Source organism: Capricornis sumatraensis, chromosome 11 (assembly GCF_032405125.1).
Source record: "Capricornis sumatraensis isolate serow.1 chromosome 11, serow.2, whole genome shotgun sequence".
Lineage (NCBI taxonomy): Eukaryota > Metazoa > Chordata > Mammalia > Artiodactyla > Bovidae > Capricornis > Capricornis sumatraensis.
The window spans coordinates 94,845,143-94,869,763 of record NC_091079.1 but is presented as its reverse complement, the minus strand read 5'-3'; the positions used below and the strand labels follow the sequence as shown (position 1 = coordinate 94,869,763).

Sequence of the window (24,621 nt, the reverse complement as noted above, 5' to 3'; positions counted from 1 at the left end):
TTGTGTAAGATGTCTTACACTCAGAATAATGTTTCTGAGATTTAGCTGGGTTTTTGTGTTTATTCATTTTTATTGCTAAGCAATATCCCTTGCATGACTATGGCACAGTAGGTTTATCCATCCTTCTGTGGTTGAAAACCTAGACTGTTTCAAGCTTTTGGTTCTCATGAATAGCCATCCTATGAATATACTTATATACGTTCTTTCATAGACATATATTTTTACATTCTCTTGGGCAAATATTTAGGGTTGGAATTTTTGTTTTTAAGATAGGTGCTATATATAGTTGTAAAACAAACTGTCAGATTTTATCCCTCCAACAGTGTATGAGATTTCCAGTTGCTTCATATGTTTAACCCAAGAATATGAAGTTTTAAAAAATTTTAGCCAATGTGGTGGATGTGTGGTGGGACATGCAACTTTTAAAAGTACCCAATTCAATACTTTATGAGTGGACCTTTTGACTGCCTCCACCTATCTTAGTTCCAGTTCCAGGTTTCTGTAAATTTATCACTGAAGACACTGAATCTGGAGGAGAACGCTAGGCGTCTAGTCTCATTAGAAGATAAACTCCTCAGAAACAGGTATGACAAATAGGAGCTTAATAATCTTTGTTAAAGGCTGTGAAAAAATAAGCGAAAGGTCATGCAGACCCAAGACTGAAGAACACGGGGAGGCTGTATCTGTGATTACGTCCTCGTAATCCCCATGCAGACTCCTCCCTGTCACGCCACCAGCTGCCTTTCATCTCCCTTCTGGTCTGCCCATCTGCTGTTCTGGAGCGGCTCTGATGCATTTAAGGGAGTCTAAATGTCTGGTGTAAAGACCACGCTTTCTTTTCCTGCTAGTGTCTGAACTGAAGTATCTAGGGGACCCTGTCTTAATAACTTCATTTACCCTCGTCTCATCTTCCTCTTGTACAAAGGGAAGGGAGTAAGTAATCCTAAATTTCCCGAGCACTAAAGTATGGACATTCCGACTCCTTCTTCACTCCATCTAGAGTTATGATTCCCATGACAAACTTGCTTGCTCATTTACTCATTCATTTGATGACTTATGTGTCCAGGATTGAGGTTAGGGATTTGTTAAGACATTTTTGCAGTCTGGGAAATTTGTATCAGAAAATAAATAAATTGAGGTATATATGGATAAGAGAGACTGGGAACATTTCTGGATATCAAATAACTGGAGGAAGGAATGGCAATCCGCTCTATTATTTTTGCCTGGAGAACCCCATGGACAGTATGAAAAGGCAGAAGATATGACACCAGAAGATGAGCCCCCCCAGATTGGAAAGTGTCCAGTATGCTGCAGAGGAAGAGTGAGGGGCAATTGCTAACAGCTCCAGGAAAAATGAAACAGCTGAGCCAAGGTTGAAACGATGTTCAGTGGTGGATGTGTCTTGTGGTGAAAGTAAAGTCCAATGCTATAAAGAGAATTGCATAAGAACCCGAGATGTTAAGTCCATGAAGCAAGGTAATTGGACATGGTCAAGCAAGAGATGACAAGAGTGAACACTGACATCTTAAGAATCAGTGAACTAAAATGGACAGGAGTGGGCAAATTTAATTCAGATGACCAAGATATCTACTACTGTGGGCAAGAATCCCTTAGAAGAAATGGAGTAGCTATCACAGTCAACAAAAGAGTCCAAAATGGAGTACTTGGGTACATCCTCAAAAATGACAGAAAGATGTTGGCTCATTTCCAAGGCAAACAATTCAACATCACTGTAATCCAAGTCTATGCCCCAACCATAAATGCCAAAAAGCTGAAGCTGACTGATTTATGCAGACCAACAAGACCTAACACCAAAAAAGATGTCCTTTTCATCATAGAGGATTGAAATGCAAAACTAGGAAGTTAAGAAATACCTGGAGTAATAGGCAAATTTGGCCTTGGAATACAAAATGAAGCAGGGCAAAGGCTAACAGTTTTGCCAAGAGAATACACTGGTTATAACAAATACCCTCTTCCAACAACACAAGAGATGACTCTACACAGAGACATCACCAAGTGGTCAATACCCAAATCAGATTGATTATATTCCTTGCAGCCAAAGATGGAGAAGCTCTATACAGGCAGCAAAAATAAGATCTGGAGCTGACTGTGGCTCAGATCATGAACTCCTTATTGCAAAATTCAAGCTTAAATTGAAGAAAGTGAGGTCATTTAGGTATGACCTAAATCAAATATCTTATGATTATACAGTGGAGGTGATGAATAAATTTAAGGGATTAGATCTGGTAGACAGCATGTCTGAAGAACTACAGAGGTTAATAACATAGTACAGGAGGCATTGATCAAAACCATCCCTAAGGAAAAGAAATGCAAGAAGGCAGAGTGGTTGTCTGAGGAGGCTTTACAAACAGATGAGAAAAGAAGAGAAGCAAAAGGCAAGGGAGAAAGGCAAGATATACCCAACTGAATGCAGGGTTCCAGAGAATGGCAAAGAGAGATAAGAAAGCCTTCTCAAGTTAACAGTGCATAGAAATAGAGGAAAACAGTAGAATGGGAAGGACTAGAGATTTCTTCAAGAAAACTGGAGATATCTAGGGAACATTCTATTTAAGAATGGGCATGATAAAAGGCAGAAACAGTAAGGCCCTAACAGAAGCAGAAGAGATTAAGAAGAGGTGGCAAGAAATACACAGAACTATACAAAAAAGGTCTTAATGACCTGGATAACCATGATGGTGTGATCACTTACCTAGAGCCAGACATCCTGGAGTGTGAAGTCAAGTGGGCCTTAGGAAGCATTACTACAAACAAAGCTAGTGGAGGTGATGGAATTCCAGCTGAGCTATTTAAAATTCTAAAAGATCATGCTGTTAAAGTGCTGCATTCAAATATGTAAGCAGATTGGGAAAACTCAGCAGTGGTCATAGGACTGGAAAAGGTCAGTTTTCATTTTAATCCCAAAGAAGGGCAATGCCAAAGAATGTTCAAACTACTGTGTAATTGTGCTCATTCCACATGCTAGCAAGATAATGTTCAAAATCCTTCAAACTAGGCTTCAACTGTACATGAACTGAGAACTTCCAGGTGTACAAACTGAGTTTAGAAAAAGCAGAGGAGCCAGGGGTCAAATTGCCAACATTCACTGGATCATAGAGAAAGCAAGGGAATTTCAGAAAAACATCTACTTCTGCTTTATTGATGATATGAAAGCCTTTGACTGTGTGGAGCACAAATAATTGTGGAAAATTCTTAAAGAGACGGGAGTATCAGATCACCTTACGGGTTTGCTGAGGAACGTGCATGCCGATAAGAACAGTTAGACCTGGGCATGGAGCAACAGAGTAGTTCAAAATTGAGAAAGGAGTAAGTCAAGGCTGTATTTTGCCCTTCTGCTTGTTTAACTTCTATGCAGAGTACATCATGTGAAACACCAGGTTGGAGGAATCACAAGCTGGAATCAAGATTGCCAGCAGAGATATCAACAACCTCAGATACGCAGATGACACTGCTCTAATGGCAGAAAATGAAGAGGAACTAAAGAATCTCTTGATGAGGATGAAGGAGAGTGAAAAAACTGGCTTAAAGATCATGGTGTCTGGTCCCATCACTTCATGGTAAATAAAAGGGAAAAAAGTGGAAATGGTGACAAATTTCATCTTCTTGGGCACCAAAATCACTGTGGATGTTGACTGCAGTGTGAAATTAAAACATACGTACTCCTTGGAAGGAAAGCTATGACAAATCTTGACAGCATGTTAAAAGGCAGGGACATCATTTTGCTGATAAAGATCCTTACAATTAAAGGTGTGGTTTTTCCAGTAGTTATGTACAGATGTGAGAGTTGGACCACAAAGAAGGCTGAACACCGAAGAATTAATGCTTCAGAACTGTGGTGCTGGAGAAGACTCTTGAGAGTCCCTTGGACTGCAAGGAGATCCAACCAGTCAATCCTAAAGGAAATCAACCCTGAATATTTTGCTCAAGCTCCAATACTTCGACCACCTGATGTGAAGTGCCAACTCATTGGAAAAGACCCCGATGCTGGGAAAGATTGAAGGCAGGAGAAGAAGGGGGAGACAGAGGATGAGGTGCTTGGATAACATCACTCCAATCAAACTCCAGGAGACAGTGAAGGATAGGGAAGCCTGGCGTGCTGCAGTCTATGTGGTCAGAGTCGGGCATGATTTAGGAACAGCAACAACTTATGCTCTGGTTTTGAGCTAAGTAAGCCCATTCCTGCTTTGTCATATTTCACAGTCAGATGAAGGCTGCCATGTACTTAGTATAAATGAAAATAACCTCTTGTCTTCTACTGAAATGAACAGACATTGTTATTTTGATGAAGATTAATAGAATAGTAATAAATGCCTCTTATTTTAAATGTTCACAGTGCTTCACTTATACCCTACAGTTGGTGCATAATTCTAACTAGGACAAGGTTCACAAGTCCCGTGATCTCATAAGCAACCTCCAAATTATATGTCATCAGGAGCCATCACAGGGGTTAACTAAAAAAAGACTTTACACTTTTGAGGTCAAAGAGTAATATGAAGTAAGAGAAGAGGCAGGTGTTGCTTTAAAACTGTGGGAAATGTAAGTGTATTAACAACTGCCATTTACAAATTATTTACTATTGTTTTATTTGCCTGTGCCGAATCTCAGTTGGGGCATGTGGGATTTAGTTCCCCTTCTAGGGGTCTAATCCAGGCCCCCTGCATTCGAGTGCAGAGTCTTAGCCACTGGGTAATCTCTGGGAGATGGCGAGGGACAGGGAGGCCTGGCATGCTGCAGACCATGGGGTCGTAAAGAGTCGGACGCGACCGGGTGGCTAAACAATAACAAAAACAATTATTTATATGTAATATATATATAACAGCACACACACGCATCTGCTGCTTTTAAAGGCATTTTCTTGGTAAGGATGTGTCCCTGACACTTGGTAAGAGGATTATTGGACTTCCCTGGTGGCTCAGCTGGTAAAGAATCCGCCTGCGATGCTGGAGACCTGGGTTTGATCCCTGGGTTGGGAAGATCCCATGGAGAAGGGAAAGGCTACCCACTCCAGTATTCTGGCCTGGAGAATTCCATGGACGTCCATGGGGTTGCAAAGAGTTGGACACGAGTGAGCAACTTTCACTTTCACTTTCAAGAGGATTATTAGAGCTCTGGTTTTGGGTGAGAACCCTCCTGTCTAAAGGACTAGAGAATGCGAGCTGTTTGACAGCAATGCTGAAAAATGCATTGAAACTTGCTCCTTGGGCTAGAAAATGACCACTTTTTTGTAATCTATCATGAATGATTAAGAAGAATGAATGGCTTCTTTTTCCAAAGAGAAAATGCAGATGGCCTACAGACATATGAAAAGATGCTCAACATTGCTAACCATCAGGGAAATGTAAATCAAAATCACAATGAGATATCACCTCAACCTCTTAGAATTTCTATCATCAAAAAGAACAAAAATAACAAATGTTGGCAAGGATGTGGAGAAAAGGGAACCTTTGTACACTATTGGTAGTAATGTAAATTGGTATAGCTGTGATGGAAAATAGTATAGAGGTTTCTCAAAAAAACTAAAAATAGAATTATCACATGACCCAGCAATTCCATTCCTGGACATATATCCAAAAAACCCACTAATCTGAAATGCACCCCAGTGTTCGTAGCAGTGTTGTTTACAATTGTCAAGATATGGAAGCAGCCTAAGTGCCGTTAACAGATTATTGGTTAAAGAAGACGGACACATCTTTTCCATACAGACACAATGGAATACCACCCAGCTACGACAAAGAACGAAATCCTGCTGTTTGCAGCAACATGGATGGACTTGGAGGGTATTATACTGAGTCAAATGGATCAAAGACAAATATTGCATGATATCACTTCTATGAGGAATTGAAAAAAATGCAATAAACTAGTGAATATAACAAAAAAGAAGCAGACTCACAGACATAGCGAACAAACTAAGGGCTACCAGTGGAGTGAGGGAGGGAAGGAGGGGCAGGATGGGGACAGGGACTTGAGAAGTACAAACTATTATGTATAAAATAAGCTATAAGCATATATTGTACAATGTGGGGAATATAGTCAATATTTTACAAAGTATAAATGGAGAACGACATTTAAAAATTATGACTCACTGTATTGTACATCTATAACTTACATAATGTACAGCAACAATAAAAATTTTTGTAAAACGATGAGTAGCTTCTAATTCTTTGGTACAGGGCTCCATTTGCATCTGCTAAGTCAAGCTTATTAGTGAGGTTCTCAAATCTTTTATCTTTACTGTCTTTGGCGCTTGACTGGTTAATAGTTGTGTGTTGATGTCTCAGACTTTGACGGTGTGTTTGCCAGTTTCTCTTCCTTCTAGTAATTTTTGCTGTGCAAGTTTCTTTGACCCATTGTAACTATTTTGCATTAGGTGCATTACACATTTAGAAGTGGAAAATACTGATGGTGAATCGAAACCATTCCCATTATACGGTGACTTAATTTTTCCCTAAAATAATTTTTGTTTTGAAGTCTATTTTGATTGATATAATTTGATAATCTCTTTCAACTGGTGAATTTAGTCCATACTAATGTATTCTGCTTACTGATATATTTTAAATTGTTTTAGCAGCTCACCATTTTTTTTCTTCTAATGATTAAGAATTTATCCTCTCTATTTCTGTTCTTTACTGATAACCTTACCACTCAACTCCAGCTTCAGGACATACAATTTTTTTTTAGATTTCAAAGATTCCTTTTACTTTCTAAAAGAATTTAGCAATCATAGGGAACTGTTGTAATATAATTTATATAGAAATGTGTCTTATAACAAGTAATTATAATAACTAATACAACAAACATTTCAAGTAGGTTATCTTCTTCTATTTTAGTGAGAGGGCACTTTGAATATTTGGTCTACATGATAGCCAGAATTAGATATCTAAAATATTAGCATACGTTAGCTTTAGCTTCTTATGGGTCAAAGCTGAGGTTTCTTTCTTCTTCTTATAGTAATACAAATTTAATCACTCCTTCCTTTTTCCTTTCCTTTCTCTCTCTTTCATACACTCAGTATGTGTTAGGGATTTAAAGAAGGTGAGAAGGAAGAGAGAGAAAGAGTGAAGAAACTCCCTTCTTGTCTTCTCTAAGACCTAACATACACCGAGTGTGTGTTGTACACTTAATATTCTAAGCACTGGGAGCAAGACATATTCTCTAAAAATGCAGCAGGGAGGCAACCAGGTATGAAGAGAGAAATAGCTCTCCTCTTTCTAGATGGCAGAAATTTTTCTAATTTGAGTAAAACAATAATCAGACTCATGCATCTGATGATATTGAATTATATACTTCTAGACAATACTTAATATAGTTGGTATCTTACTCCGTTTTCTATATAGTTATATTAAGCTGAATACATAAATAGTTTCTAAAGGAAATTACTTATAGATTTGGTTATAAACTTCTTCTGTGGCTGTGTGTGTGTGTGTGTGTGTGTGTATGTGTGTGCGTGTGTAGTTTCCCAGTCAGTGGGCCCTATGACTTTAAATTTTTAAAATTAGTTCTGGCTAAAAGTTCAAAAAATGTTGGTACAACCCCTCATTCAGATCCTGCTCACTCCAGCTCGTGTGTAATTCCGTGAGGCATCTTTCCTCCCTCCTGTAATTGCTTTCCTTCCCAAGGCTGCTGTGAGTTGCCCTTCAAAGTCATGCTGGGACCCACTATTTTCCAGTAAGGACATTGCCTTACAATATGCTCAAACTCATTTCACTGCAGCAGAAAGTCAGTGGCGGTGTACTTTATGCCAGGCCTTTATATCTACCCAAAATTTCACTATTAAATAACTCAGCTGCCATTATTGAGTCGTGATTGTACTGCACGAAACTTCTCAGATAATCTTTTTAATCTTGGAGTACTTGCACGTCTAATTATCAAGTTTAGTTTATGACCCTTGTTTAACCTTTACCCTAAGTTTAGTTTACGATCTGTAACCGTTTAATTGGGTTAATGGTTACAGCTGACTCATAACTCATAAAACCTTTCAGTGGTAAACTAATTAGTCATTGCACCTGCCCTCCAAATAATTAACATTGTTCATTACTAACATTGGCATTGGGGTTATTAAAAGTTACCTTACCACTCCGTTATCTATAGCAGAGGCTTTCCAACTTTTCTGATCTTGATCCAGAGTAAGAAATGAATTTTACAGGTCAACTCAGCACACACACACACACACACACACACACACACACACACACACACACATGTGCACACACACACATGTGCACACACAACACACCCCTACTAGGAATGACAGGCTGATATTTTCTACTCTGTCATCTTCTATCCTACCTTCTCTCACTCAAAAGCATACTGACTGACTAAAGAGTTTTTACTGTCCACTAATGGACTGTGCTTTACAGTTTCAAAAACACTGGCTTACGAAAACTCCCACTGGAACAGAAGTTAAGAAGAGTCAGGAAGTTTCCTTCAAAGGGAACGCTTACCCTGCACCAGACGTAGAGCACAGACTTGTGGACGCGGGAGGGAAGGGGAGGGCGGGGCGAGTTGAGCGCAGGAGTGAAATATACATGCCACTATGTGCGCAATAGATGCTACCAGCTCCTGGGAAGTGGTTGTGTCACAAAGGCGCTCAGCCTGGTGCTCTGTGATGACCCGGGGGGAGGGGATGAGGCTGGATGGGGAGGTTCAAGAGGGAGGGGTTAGAGGTACACTTGTGGCTGATTCACACTGCTGTACAGCAGCACCGACCCAACATTGTAAAGCAATCATCCTCCAATCAAAAATAAATAAAAAAATTAAAAAATTAAAACTCACTTGTTTCCCTCACCATCATACACCCATCTGGTACTTCCAATTCCTTCATAGTTTGAAGCCCAATAATACATACAAGCATTAATGTGCAGCGTAAACAACAAGTATCCAGTCGTTCGAATTACTCTGTCAACGAGAAGAAGTGCAAAGTGAGGCTCGAGTTGTTTCTGGAATACAGCCTATTTTAACATTTTCTTTTTCTTAAAGTCTCTGCTGAATCTCCTTGCTTTAAATGTGTGAACTGTTAGCTCTCATTAGTACAGTATGAAATGATGCTGCCACCACAGGTTTCCAGACCTCAGTCTCCTGACTGGGACTGACAGAGGGGAAAAAAAGCTCTTCTCTTCTCACTGATTGCACGAGTCAGTTCCCTGAAAGACATGTCTCCAGGGTCACCTCTCCAGTCTGAGTTCCATAAAATACACCATGCTGATTTCACTGGATATCTCCGGAGAGCTCATGGGACTTCATGCTACAGTTGACTGACTAGAGGTCTCTGGGCAAGTTAAGTTCAGAACAGCGAATGAATGAAAATTCAGATTGGAATGAATTGTCGTGAGAGAGATGCAAAGTCAGCTTGCAAAAGGACACATTTTTCTGTCCTTGTTCTGATGGAAGCAAGTAATATGCCCTTTTTTTTTTGTCAGGTATTCTTTTAAATCTAATATAATTTTCATACTTTCATCTCACTTTGAAATGTTCAGATCTGTTTTAGAACGTAGCTCAATATTCTACATAGCCCCAAATCTGAGATTATTCCTTACTCTCTTGCAGGGAGGCCATATTCTTACCCAATTTTGTCTACAATGTCATAGCATTGCGCTCTCTCCCAGCCCCAAAGTACACTGAGTTATACTTTACCTGTAGATGTATGCCTTGTTCATTATAGACTCTAGGTGATGGTTAAACTCGAAAAATGAAGTGTACTGTGTAGGAAACAAGCAAAAGAATCCCAAAGTGTGTTAGTTTTAAATACATCTCTTATATTTAAATAAAACAATATGAAATAGACTTTATTTGCTACTGAAAATAATTATATTCATGTCTTAAACAAAAACTGAGATCTGTTTAGTGGCATTTTCCTCTGGGCAGTGCATTTTAGCGAGGCGCCAAACTTATAGAGCTTCTCACTTTTTTTTTCATTTCTACTCCAGTTATGTCTTATTTGTAATGCTTTTAGAAAATCAAGCTTACAAACATTTCTTTCCTTTTTTCTTTTTAAAGCATATAGTGGAACTTTGTTTCACAATCATTAAAAATCACACCTCCCCTCAAAACATAAGTAAAATAGGAGAAGAATAATAAAATACATTGTAGTCAAAAACAGGTGTTATGTCCTGTTGCTCAACACTAGCATTACATATAAGCAAGTTGCATTAAATGTGTATTTATTTCAACAAAATTTAAAGTTCAGTAAATGTTAGCATTGGTTATCTATTCTTGACATTGTTCAAAGATACAGTGAGATTAGATGCATCTGCTGCTGCTGCTGCTAAGTCACTTCAGTCGTGTCTGACTCTGTGCGACCCCATAGACGGCAGCCCACCAGGCTCCCCCGTCCCTGGGATGCTCCAGGAAAGAACACTGGAGAACAGTTGCTGTTTGCCTCAAGGTTTTCTTCTGCTTATACCCACTTCTCTCTCAGCAGATACTCCCTACATGTACCTACTTCCTCTTTCTTTTCTCCCGACTTTCTCTTTTTAATTTATAGGCTGTAAAATGCAAGAGCGTGAAATCCAGAGCTGAACACCAATCTCCTCTCTTCCATTTATTAACTGTGTGACCTTGGAAAAGTCACTTAATATTTCTGTATTTCAGCTTCCTCATCTGTAAAACGAGGACATCAGAGAACATGACTCCAAAAGAGGTTGCATGCTTACATGAGTTCATGCATTTAATCATATAATACACTTAGACTCACAGGACCTTACAGATTGGAAGGGCTATGAGGGATTACTAAATTCAAAGAGTATTTGGTTCAAAATTTCATCCAGTGCAGGTATGACTACAATAGAACATTTGGGAATTAAAAAACAGGTGTAATAGCAATGACTACTAGTCTAGGAATATGCACAAATGATTTGTTTTTCTAGAATTCCTGAGTAGGAAACATCCATTCAGCACTCAGATTAAGATAATTTCCCTTTGTGGTTATTTGTTTATTGTACTCTTGATAGAAGCTTGCACAAAGATACATTTTAAAACTTTGCTTAAGTGTTCACTGTAGAAAAAATGTATACTCAATTTGTTTTTTCATATATACTTTGGAGGTAGATAAATGATATTTTCCCTAGAGAACTGCACATTAAAATGACACACTTGTGGAAATGGCTGGCCTGTGGGGCTATGATAAGAAGATTAATGTTGACTTTCAGGACTGCCTAGATTTTAAAAATCTAAAGATAGTGAGCTTTTGGACACCATAGGGATACAAAGATGGCGTGTGAAGAGCTAGCATTTTATAAGATTTTATTGTGATACCCAACTCCCCAAACCATAGGAACCCAAGACTCTCTGAAAGTTGGTCACCTGAGAAGTGGGCTCCTGAAGTGTCCATTCGACACTAGAAATTTGACGATGGATGGCCAGCCCACCAAGCTGCTAGGAATGGTAAATTCTACTCAGCCTAGACCCACACCCTGTGGTCAAAACCGAAGTCCCTAGAGTAGTCTTGAGTGTGTGAGAATATAGAGTGACGTCCCTCTTGATGTGGAAAAATCATGGACATGGAAAGAGAGCCTTTCAGCCTGAAGTTCACTTGCTCATCTGATGATAGTAAAGAATTTGGAGTCAAAAAATATGCGATAGGCTCCAGATATTGCCACTCACCAGCTGCGCGTCTGGACAGATTTTTTTTTTTTTAACTCTGCTTATTCTCATTTTCATCTCCAGAAAGAGCTTGTTTGGAGGAATAAATGAGACAATGAATAAAAGTTGAACAGAGTAAGTAGGACCGAGTATGGATCCAGCAAACAGCAGCTGCTGCTGCGTCAGGATGCACTCGAGTCTCCAGGTCACGCCATCTTGTTTTCCCAAAGTGTCAAAGAGAGAACCGCCTAAAACGGAAAGAATCTGCGGTATTCCTTTTAAGAGGGCTGTCTTTGGGAATGCAAGCTGCTATTGCTAATATTAAAGATTTATACAAAATTCCACATGCTGACTCCCCTCAGACTCATTTTAGGGACCTGATAAAGCTTTGAGTTATAAAATATTTATAGCTTAGAATCTTTATCAATAGGTAATTTATTAATACAGTTCAAGAACAGTAAGAAATGTATACCTTCAAAGTCTTTTTTCCTATTCTGGCCCCGTGCCTGACTGCTAAGTCATTTCAGTATTGCTGGACTCTTTGTGGCCCCATGGACTATGGCCCGCCTGGCTCCTCTGTCTGTGGGATTCTCCAGGCAGGAGCACTGGAGCGGGCTTCTGTGGCTTGTTCCAGGGGATCTTCCTGACCCAGGGATGGAACCCGAGTCTCTTATGTCTCCCGCACTGGGAGGTGGGTTCCTCACCGCTAGGAAAGGAAGCCCCATTCCTGCCCCTATACATCTTGATTTCCTCTCCAGCCTCAGTTAACCATTTTTATTAGATTTTTTTTTTGTAGCCATCCACTGTTTACATAATACAGAAACATAGAATATATTCTCTTTCTGTTGCAAGACTTAACATTGTTCTATAAACTGTTTTGTAACTAACTTTTCCCCTAATTTTGTTGTTTTATCTTGGAGGTTGTCCTCTGCCAGTTCACAGAAAACTCTCTTTATTTTTGCATTACAAAGTTTTCTACTGTATAGACGTACTGCGATTTAACTAGTTCCCTCTCGATGAACATTTGAGCTCTAAGTATATAAATACTTTTGTTATGCAAGGGTGTTTGCATTTTTCTATTATTATAGAATTTTAGATGAGTAAGATAGCTTAGCGGTCATCTCATCTGGCACTCTCATTTTAAACCTGGTGTTCCAAGCATTCAGTGACTATGTAATGGAAAGTGACAAGTGGAAAAGCATAGATTTATAAAATATTCATTCGTAGTTATAGCTGTATTTAGAAGCACAAAAGCATTCCTATTTTAAAAATACCTGTTATGAGATACAGACTCAAAACAACCAAGAGCAAGCAACTTCTATCAGTAGAAATAATGATGTTTTCCCTTCATTGAGATTTTAAAATTCATAGCATTGATGAGGGCAGAAAAAAGGAGGACAGTTTTTTGGGAAACAACTGGGATATTTTAAATTACTTGAAGATTTCCATTATTATACGAAGAAGACAATTAAATATAGTTAGCTTACCTTTAGCATCCTATTTGTCCTAAATATTGGATTAAACCCAAAGAAGAGGTAGAAAACATCAAAGGGCATTATTGATGCCATATCCAGCTGTTGGAAGAACATATTCATAATTATGATGTGATTACATAAGTTTTTGGACATAAATTAACACATCAATGTATGTAAAAGTTAACTAGTCACTGTGAATCATTTTTTGTTTAATACAAAATTGTTTTCAGTTAGATATGCATGGTGTCCCTGAAAGGTAGATCAACACCATGAAAACAAGAACACTATTTCAGAGCTTATGTCCAATGAATTCCTTTTCCAGCTTCATGCATCTGATCTTGCTAAGCTTAGGCACTGCATTTTTCTGGAATTTTGTTGAGCTGTCACATGTATTTCAGAGATGGCATGGTTGCTACTTTTAGAACATATTTCATTTTCAACTTGGGGTTTTTGGACTGAAGCTCAAGCTCATTCTTGATTTTATTTGAAACTATTGGACATTCATTGTAGTGAATGGTTTTTATGTTTCAGCCAGTTCTCCAGTGGTCAGGCTGATTATATTGTTGGTGGTTCATCCAGACGCTTCAGTTCTTTCTACTGCTCTCTACTCTGGATCATATTGCTGACAAGAAATAGCAGTGAGCATATCTGTCAGAGACTGCACAGGCTAACAGAGATGAGAGGGAAGAAATCGGTCCCATCTACAATTAATTATCAGTTCTGACGGGAGAAGGTATTGAAAGTACCATTATAGCTAAAAACATTTTACATATGTGATGTATTTAAATTATATTGGCTTTATATTACCTTGGTAATTGCGAAATGACAGCATCATACTTGCATACTTTCTTGATTTCAATGATAACAATAAAAATTTTTATGTAAGATAATGAATAATTTTCATTCATCTTTATGTTATCTTGAAAAATAGGGTACATTAAAGAAACATTTAATTTATTTACAATAATTAAGAGCAGTTAAGAATTTTCTGTAAGGCCATACATATGAAATGAAAAGTTGAAGTAATTAATTGTGTACTAGAATTTCAAAGCCTAGTGATATTGAAAAGAAATGGGACTCTCAGTTTGACTCAACCAGATTGGTTACCATAAACAAATGATTTACTAGAAGTATTGGCTTAAAAATGCATAATATCACCAAGCCTTACTGATTTTATCCTACGGATACTGGGCCTCATGACAAGTTGAGAGGTGCACAAAGAGTTGCTATAACAATGTCTTGTAAATGAGGAAGCGGGAGCGTGTAATCACTGATTCTGTCTAGTGCTATTTCAATGTCCAATCGCTTGAAGGCCCATTCGACTTTTCCATGCAGCCAGTCAATAAGTTGTGCTTGATATTAACATGTTAGCATGGATTTGGTAGATATGATTTATTTCTTACTGAATTATAGAAAAGTGAATTAATGACCAACACTGTACTCTGTACAAGGAACTTTGCAAAGCACGTTGGAGATAAGATACTGTTTCTGTCCACAAGAAATTAACAGTCCAATGACAGGATAGCCAAGCACAAAAATAGGTATAACACAACGCCATAAGACATGTGTTATATGTCCACCTGCAATGCAGGAGACCCTGGTTTGATTCCTGGATCAGGGAGATCTGCTGGAGAAGGGATAGGCTCCCCACTCCAGTATTCTTGGGCTTCCCTGGTAGCTCAGCTGGTAAAGAATCTGGCTGCAATGTCGGAGACCTGGGTTTGATCCCTGGGTTGGGAAGATCCCCTGGAGAAGGGAAAGGCTACCCACTCCAGGATTCTGGCCTGGAGAATTCCGTGGACTGTATAGTCCCTGGGGTCGCAAAGAGTCGGACACGACTGATTGGCTTTCACTTCACACATGACCTATGGAATGTGCTAAGGAAATTCAAAAGAAGTGACCTCAATTAAATGTGAAAGTTTACATTTAGAAACACAAATTAAGTATGTGAGTTAATTTGCATTTATTCAAATTCAAGAAAGTGATTAAGAGTTTGAAATAAGCTTTGTAGCACTTACAAAGAATATTAGTTCTCTTTGTAGAGTTCATCAAAGTAGTTTAGACCTTTTATGACTATGTCTAAGTGTGTGGGAAAGTTTTACAAAGAAAATTAGTTGGAGATGAAAACAGATTGAAAGAAATTGCAATCACCATAGATTGCCAACAGGGACAATCTGGCACCTAAACCTAGATCTGAATATTTTACAAAATTTGAGGCCACTATAGTGTCCTTGAAATGGGAAGTTGGAGTTCAATCATACAGATTGGGTAACCTGGATCAGCCTCAACTCTCTGCCTATTTCTCAGAGTTAGGATAAACAATAAAAGATAATAAACTACCTTGTAAATAATTATTCGAAGAGGCAGAGGAATCAGAGGTCATATTGCCAGCGTTTGTTGGATCATGGAGAAAGCAAGGGAGTTTCAGAAAAACATCTATTTCTGCCTCGTTGACCATGCTAAAGCCTTTGGCTGTGTGGATCACAGCAAACTGTGGAAAATTCTGAAAGAGATGGGAGTGCCAGGCCACCTTACAGTCTGCTGAAAAATGTGCACATGGGTCAAGAAACAACGGTTAGAACTGGGCATGGAACAAATGACTAGTTCAAATTGGGAAAGCAGTACAGCAAGGCTGTATATTGCCACCCTGCGTATTTAACTTAGCAGTGTTTCTGTTTAGTTGCTAAGTCGTGACTGACTCTTTTGTGTTTCTGTTTAGTTGCTAAGTCGTGACTGACTCTTTTGTGACCCTATGGACTGTAGCCTGCTCCTCTGCCCATGGGATTTCCCAGGCAAGAATATTTGAGTGGGTTGACATTTCCTTCTCCATGGGATTTTCTGACCCAGTGATCAAACCCATGTCTCCTGCATCGGCTGGCAGATTCTACTGCTGAGTCACCAGGGAAACGCTGGTGTTGGATGTATGCATGTATATTGTATCCTGAAAAGCAAACGGTTGTGAGAGCTGGACTGCAGAGAAGGTTGAGCACCAAAGCATTGATGCCTTTGAACTGTGGTGCTGGAGAAGACTCCTGAGAGTCCCTTGGACTGCAAGGAGATCCAACCACTCAATCTTAAGGGAAATTAACCCTGAATATTCACTGGAAGGACTGATGCTGAAACTGAAGCTCCAGGTTTTTGGTCACCTGATGCAAACAGCTGACTCATTGGAAAAGTCCCTGATGTTGGGAAAGATTGAGGGCAGAGGAGAAGAGGGCATCAGAGGATGAGAGGCTGGATGGCACAACTGATGCAATGGACATGAACTTGGGCAAACTTCGCGAGATGCAGCCTGGCATGCTGCAGTCCACAGGGTCACAGAGTTGGTCATGACTGTGCGTCTGAACAGCAGCAGCAGTGTATATATTTGTGTACGTATACTTGTTAGTTGTTTAGTCGTGTCTGACTCTCTGAGACCCCAGGACCGTAGCCTCTGTCTATGGAATTCTCCAGGCAAGAATACTGGAGTGAGTAGCCATTTCCCCATCCAGGGGATCTTCCCAACCCCGGGACTGAACTTGGGTCTCCCGCACTGCAGGCAGATTCCTTCCTTCCTTCAGAGGATCTTCCTGAGCCAGGGATCGAAGCCGGGTCTCCTGCATTGCAGGCAGATTCTTTACCGTCTGAGCCCCCAGGGAAGCCTATGTATATGTATATTCTTTTTCAAATTCTTTTTCCCATTTAAGTTATTGCAGAATATTGAGCGGAGTTCCTTATGTTATTTCATACCGTATTTTATGTTATATCAACAAGAATTAAATAGGAGTAGAACCAATTTTGTTGACTTTTACATCATCCTGCTACATGAATTGGAGGCTAAAATTCTGTATGGACAAGACAAAATACACTCCATATTCCTTTATTGACATTTATTAGAATTTAAATATGGCCACTCTGTTTCATTTTGCTTAATAAAGACCCATATTTTGAATTACACACTTGCACATACATGGATGTATATTGTATAATTATTGAGAAGAAGAAACTCAGCCTAATACAACTGTATGAACTTTGTTAAACAGGCTGCAGTTTTGAAAGGAAGCAGTTTTTTTTGGTAGAAATTTGTGGATGGGTTTAAACTCAAAATGATATTGGATTTTGGAATTGTAAGTCACCTACCTGAAATTTTGTAGAATTCCTGTAGTGTCTCTTTAGTTCATTTGAATCCACCTGAAATATATTATAATTAATATTAATTTTATGCAATTTCATTAAATACGTTCTCACTTAAAAATATTTATAGCTATTTCTTTCTATTAGGCCCTTCCAATTTCAGCCTATAAATGTGCTTCCTCTTCACACATCTTACATCTATAAACTCTCCCTGGCTTTGTCTTCTTTTTGTATGGTTTCCAATTATTTGTCACACTCAAGCTTCTTAGAGAGTTGCCTACCTTGTTTTGTTCTATGCCCTTCCCTCATATTTATTCCTCAGCACGCGGTAATTTGATGGTGATTTGACTTTTGCTTACTTCTTCAATTCCACCAAGGCTACAGTTTTGAAAGCCACCAATGATTTCCTAATGAGCACACCCAGGGAGTCCTTTATAATACTATCCTTCTTCTATGGTGGGGCTTCCCTGATAGCTCAGCTGGTAAAGAACCTGCCTGCAATGCAGGAGACCCTGGTTTGATTCATGGGTTGGGAAGATCTGCTGGAGAAGGGAAAGTCTACCCACTCCAGTATTCTGGCCTGGAGAATTCCATGGACACAGTCCCTGGGGTCGCAAAGAGTTGGACAGGACTGAGCGACTTTCACTTTCACTTTTCTTTTATGGCACTCACTGTGTTTTGAAATCACACATACCTTTTGTTCCCATTTGTTTAAAATCGGTCTACTCTGTGAATGATAATGTACTTCTGGACAGGGTTGATTTTGTTTAGCAACTGTGTATCACTAGTGACTATAAATATTAAAAGCTCAATAAATATTTGAGTGGATGAACAGGTAAAGGAACAAAGAGATGAATAAAACCTTTGAAGCAGTTGACTTTTTGGGGACAATTTTATCTTTGAAGCTTTCTTTTTCCCAAGAATCTGTAATGCCATTCTTAATTTACTTCTTCAGTTTCAACTCTTCAATGTCCTGCTTGCATTCTTTGACTAACATTTTAAAAGTCAATATTTCCCAGGATTCAGCCTTCTTCTCTTTTTTCTTCATATTAATTATACTTCCTGGGAAACTTCATCCACTTGCAGAGTTTCAAAGTCACTAGGTATGTTGATGCTACCAAATCTCTACCTCCATTTAATATCACTTTCTGGAGCTGTTAACCTGTCCAGCAATTGCCTCCTCACTTATCAGTTTTGCTAATCGCAAAGTTAGCCTACAAAAACATGAATGCATCATCATCTCCATTTTCCCGGAAGCCTGACCACAGTCCTTCTCCTGCTGAGTAGCCTACGTGCCTTTTCATCTCCCTAGGCAATGAGCCCACACCACGGACTCTCGCTCAGCTCTCATCCAACCGGCAACCACGTTCTACTGGTTCTCCTTCCTAAAATTTTCTCATGCCCCGGGATAAAACCCACATCTTGTAGGTCTCCAGCAATGGCAGGTGGGTCCCACTCATGCCACCTCGGCAGCCCTGTGCTCAAGCCTGTTTTCTCCTCTGGCTTTGGTTTCCTTGCCTTGGGTCATGCTCTCTTTGATCAGTTCTACAGTGGCAGTGAGATGATCTCTCTAGATCACTAACAATTCAGTTGGTTCATGACGTCACATGACCTAAAGGAAGAAAATATCTGCTCCCTTTCATGTACACAAAGCTCTACTCTCTGTCCACTCGCCGCCTGCAGCATGTCATACTCACTCTGTTTAGCAGTGCCTCACCAAATTTCCTACCTTGATGCCTTGACTTATGCTGTTCCCAGAGCTTGGGACATATTTTTTCCTTTTTCTTAGTGGAACAAAGGTGTGCAGATAATTTCAACTTATTCCTCAAAATTTCAGACCAAGCGTTCCCTCCTGTGTATGGTTTTTCTCTGTATCAAATAGCACCCAGGGCTCAGCTATGTCATGACTCACATCACAAAATGCCACTATTTTTCTTTTGTTTATTTATCCTTCATCCTCTGAGCTACTTGAAAAGGTAAGGACCATATCTTTGCCCTCCATTTCTCAGTTCCTAACACAATGTCTAACACATAATGGGTGTGCAATAAATGTGTGATAAGAGGTAGAGGAATAGAAAGACATTCATTAACATTCAGACCTAAAGGAATTAATGCTAATATTGGACTGATGGGGTTCCCAGGAGGTCTTAGTGGTAAAGAATCTGCCTGTCACTGCAAGAGACTCAAGAAACATGGGTTTGATCCCTGGGTTGAGAAGATCCCCTGGAGAAGGGCATGGCAATCCACTCCAGTATTCTTGCCTGGGAAATCCCACAGACAGAGGAGCCTGGTGGGCTACAGTCCATGGGTTGCAAAGAGTCGGACACAACTGAGTGGCTACTATTACTACTACTACTATTGAGTTTATATCTTTCGATTTTAGCTATAGGTAGGAAGAAACTGTGTACTATTAATTATTCAACCAAAGTATTAACTTGGACACATGGAAGCAACATCCTCTAACATTATTATCCAGGCTGTCCATGTTCCGAAGTTTTAAGCTGCTCTTGAACAGTGTTGAAAATCGGTTAGCTAACTTTCCAATTCCTGTCCCACCGCCTCATTTTTTAAAAAGCAATAATTTCTATCCATGTGCACTTATCAAATTTTACAGAAGTGTATTAGAAAATAAATGACCAACTTATTTAACAATTGTTTTCTCTGAAACAAAATGGCATCCTAGCTACAGGTAGACATAGACATGTATATATAAGTTTATGTTGAATCATGTACCAAGCTTGAGTAAGATGAGTCAGTTGCTTCAAAGCATATATGGAACAAGCAGACATTTCAAGTGCTAAGAAGTTAAGTTAAAGTATGACCATATCCTTCAACTCTGGAAGAATTTTCTTAGCATATTCATACCTTTGTTTTCAGGGTTGTCTCTGATCCTATGATGGAATAAATGGAAGTGTGCTAAAACTTGCTAGATTATATGAAAGTGCCGTCTGGGGTTTCTAAAACCTCTCTTCTTGGCACACTAAATGTATTTGGCGTCGTTAGCCTTCTGAAGATCAGTATGCTAACTGAGGACAATTAAGCACTTATTTTAAGTGAAAGTGCTAGTCACTTAGTCGTGTCTGACTCTTTGCAACCCCATGGACTGTAACCCACCAGCCTCCTCTGTCCATGGGATTCATCAGGCAAGAGTATTGGAGTGGGTTGCCATGCCCTTTACTGTTTACCTCTTCCTTTAAATAATTCAGAGAAACTCCATAATTTCACATAAAACATGTATAAATGTTTCAAAAATAATACTCTCATATAAAATAACTCTTTTTATGAGTTTTTTGAGTGTTGTCTGACTCTTTGCAACCCCATAAGCTGTAGCCCACCAGGCTCCTCTATCCATGGGATTCTCAAGGCAAGAACACTGGGGTGAGTCGCCGTGCCCTCCTCCAGGGAATCTTACCGACCCAGGAATCAAACCCAGTTCTCCTGTGTTGTAGATGGATTCTTTACCATCTGAGCTATCAGGGAAGCCCATAAAATAACTACAATGTAGATTAAATAGTTACTCAAGGGGAAAAAAATATCCTTGAGCCAAGACTGCCATTCACTCACTCCTTCAAATGTATCTGGAATACATCCTCTGATTTCCTAAGGTAAATAGGGAAATGAACTGAATGCTGTCCCTACTCTCAGGAAACTTATCAGGTAAGAAAGGAGACCACATATACAAATAGGAGACGAAAGGAAGTTAATGTGTGGACATTCATTCATTTGATTCAGTCAGCACTTTACTGCATATCTTCTAGAAACCAGACCGTGGGCTAGGTGTTCACGCTGTCTTATCTAATCCTCACAATAAGTTTATGACGTGGGTGTAATAGTTCTATTTTATGGATGACGAAGATAGTGCACAATGAAAGGGTGAATTAATTTTCTTCAAGTATTACTCTAAGTTAATTTCAGAGGTGAACCTTGATCCTAGTCTATTACTATTTATTTCCACTACATCATAGTGAGCTTAATGGTTATATACCAATTAAATAACAGAAGTATGAGCAAAATCTGCAGAGCAAAGAGAAGAGAGTGGTTAATTTTCTTCAGATCAGTTTATAAATGCAACCAAATCACCAAAGGCAGTTGACTCTAAGGGCAGGCCCAATAGACGTGGTCACTAGAAGGTCTTCCTTGGTGGCTCAGAAGTAAAGAATTTGTCTGCAATGCAGGAGACCTGGGTTCGATCCCTGGGTTGGGAAGGTGCCCTGGAGAAGGAAATGGCTATTCTTGCCTGGAGAATTCCACGGACAGAGGAGCCTGGTGGGCTATGGTCCATGGGTCACAGAGTCAGGCATGACTGAGCAACGAAGGCTTTCACCTCTTTCACAGAAGGTGCTGAGGGTTTCCATGGATCTTTGTGATTGGCAGGCTCAGCAAAGTGTTGTGAGCACAAAGCTCGTATCTAAATAACCCCCACGGTCATTCCCAGCTCTACTCCTGCTGTCTATGAAGGACATTTTAAATGAGTTTTTTTTTTTGGTCCTTGAATTAAAATTCTGCTCTTTATGCAGCACCATTTTCAGAAGAAAGATATTGCACACAAATAATGTGGAAAACTTGTAAACACTCACCATTCCCTCTATTGTGGCCTCCAGGACTCAATCTGGTATCTATTTTTCCTTAAGCCTTTCAGGAATTAATATTTCCGTACTCTGCCCTAAAATATCTGGTAACTGTAGGTACTTAGGAAATGTTTGTTGAATGAATGAATAATTTGGTGGTGTAAAATAAAGGTCACATGGATAGCTCAGCTGCAGTGAGACCTTCAGGTTGGGTACTCGATTTCGATTGTCCTCTTAGCGACGTGTAATCAAAGTTTCAAAGTCTAAAACTACCTACTCTGAGTTAAAGAAACCATTAAACTTCATTTGAACAAACAAAGCAATTAGTTCCCACTCTATATTTGTGGCTTGTGATAATGAGTTTTAAATGGAGCCCATTAAGTGTATTTTTATTGGTTATTTTTCTTGGTTTTAACACTCCATTATGTGGAAAGATGTCTTCGAAAATTGAAAATAAAGTTTATCCTTGCTGATTTTGTCATTTTCCATTTGTCAAACATTGATTTTTCTCCCCTTCTTGTGCATCTAATGGAGGTTGAAATTAGTGCTCACTTTCTCGCGTGGTGTTTCTTTCTTATTTGTGTGCCGTCATCACCGTTCATCAACCTGCCAGTGCGCTTAGAGGAGTGCCGACTTAACTCATGCTCTGAAGTCCGCACAAGGAATGATTTGAATAGATTTTTGCGAGAACTTTAGCTCTGGCCTTTAGAATTCTTCCTAGGAAAGATTTCAAATGCAGAAGGCATTCCCCATCAAATGGTACTTTTAGAGGAAAAAAAAAAAAAAGCAAAACTACTCCTTTCAGCTTTTTGATAACTTGAAATCATCTAAGGATTCAAAAGAGAATATTCAGGAGATCAAGGAACCAACCTCTTTTCTTCAAAAACATGTACTAGCCCAGGGTGCCCTGCACTCGGTTGCTGTGCTCACCCCAGCGTGGCCCTGGAAGGTCTGTTTCTGTGCAGCCCTCGCCAGGACTGTGACGAAGACACCACAGGGCACGTGGGTTGGGAAGAAAGCATCCTTTCAGTGAACTGGGGAGGGGCCCTGGGGGGCAGGGGAGTATAAGAGATTTGGGTGTGTCCTTGTGAAAACTTATTCTTCTCTTTCTGTCTTAGATTGATTGGACTGACTGAAATTCCCTCAACAGTGAGAATAAATCCAGGAGAAGATGAGGGTGAGAATGCTCTTTCCGAGGTGGATCAAAGAGGGCACTTGATGCTGAGGAATGAGGTGTGATGAATCTGGAAAGTGGAGTGCGGAAAGAAGACACAGTTGCAGGCACCCTACCGGCGTCAGTTCACCCAGTCTCCCCATCAATATTATGAAGGCACGACTGTTGCTATTTTTAAAATGAGGAAACTGGGGCGCAGGGACGTGCACGGTCCCCAGCACTCAGGGGAGGGCTCAGTGCTTGTTCGGTTATCGTGGTTACTATACTGATGGTTCCAGTGGTTAAAGCCCCACGTGCAGTCCCTCAGACGTTAAATTAACAACAAGCAAACATGAACTGGTCTTTTGTGGTTCAGTCTTTGATATTCCTTGTCAGTCTCTGCTGCTCCCGAGCCCCTACTTACTATTATATCTCCTCCCCTCATGAACTGGAGCCTGGGCTGGATTAACAGCAGATCGAAGAGGTAGATGGTATCGCATACGAGGTCGGTAATAAGCCAGTAGTGCGTGTTGTGTGGTGTCTGGTACGGGAAGACCATTCGCAGGGGTATAAACCAGCAGTTCCAGTTAAAGGCGATGGTGACAAGCGAGAGCCACAGGAGATAGAATCGATCTGGAAAAAGAGCGACAGGAGCAATCCACACGGCATGTACAGAACATTACAATAATTCTGTTGCTTAGTTTGGTAAAGTTGGGGCACTCCCCTCCGGAGATAAGGAATTTGTGTAGGAGGCTCTATTTAGGACAATCACGAGGTTCTGCCCCTACAGCCGAGGCACCAGGCTTTAGGAGGGATGTTAGATGATCTTAGCAGCTTCCCTAACTTTGGAGGGTGTCCTTCCTGTTTCCTAGAGAAGTAACCAGTGTGTCTCTCTGCTGGAGTAACTGCACAATTAGCATCAGGGGAGGGAACCCGAGGAAAAGTGCAGGCCTCACTGTGTCTGGAACTGCAGCAGGAGGCCTCCAGCGGGTCCTTAAGGAAGCTGCAGGGTGAACCAAGGCCCACATCTTGCTCACTGGCGGTGACCGAGGTGGAGACGGGGTGAGTCAGCGGTGACCGCAGTCCACGACTGCACCCAGGGATCTCCTCGGCCTCAGGAAGGCTGGGGACGGGACTTGTCCAATTAAATGAACAATGAACCCATGGAAGAAGACAGATTTCATAAGGATTTTTTTGTTTTTTGGTGGGGAGAATGTTCAATGAACATATTGCTGAATGCTTCTTTTCAAAGATTATTAGGGACTGAGTCCGCTTTGGACTTTAAAAACAGATAGGAATATTTTCATATCTTCTTTTCACTAGAAAGGGACAAATGATCCATCACAGACCATACAGTTTAAATACTGGTTTCTAGACAGGCTCAGAATACTGGCTAGAGAACATGGAAGCCATCTGTGAGCTTGGGTTCCAGGGGTTCTTGGGAACAGCCAGCCCTCCCACTGAGACAGTCCACCCCTTGACGGTACCTGTGTAGGAATCTATGCTTTTTGGAAGTCTGAGTCGCTTTAGGTACTCGATCAGGGGCACCTTCTGGGAATGCTCTTCTTTGAGCTTAGCACTACTTTCTTGTGTTGATGACACAGCTGTGGGCTTTGCTTTATAGGAGAAAAAAGATGAAAAGATTTTTAAGAGGTTAAGTTAGCTTGGGGAGGAAAAAGTTTAGATTGTTTGGAATGAAAACATTTTGTAATCTTCC

General features: G+C 40.1%; 1 protein-coding gene across 1 annotated transcript in view; it reads right to left on the bottom strand.

Moving 5' to 3' along the window:
- Nucleotides 1–24,621, bottom strand: part of CNGB3 (cyclic nucleotide gated channel subunit beta 3) — a 181,223-nt gene that overhangs the window by 66,183 nt on the left and 90,419 nt on the right. The window contains exons 5-10 of the mRNA XM_068983992.1: nt 24,392–24,520; nt 23,329–23,537; nt 17,190–17,240; nt 13,083–13,169; nt 9,649–9,713; nt 8,791–8,913 (exon numbers count right to left, since the gene is read on the bottom strand). Of these exons, the coding sequence (XP_068840093.1) occupies nt 8,791–8,913; nt 9,649–9,713; nt 13,083–13,169; nt 17,190–17,240; nt 23,329–23,537; nt 24,392–24,520 (664 nt within the window). The remainder of the gene's footprint in view (nt 1–8,790; nt 8,914–9,648; nt 9,714–13,082; nt 13,170–17,189; nt 17,241–23,328; nt 23,538–24,391; nt 24,521–24,621) is intronic.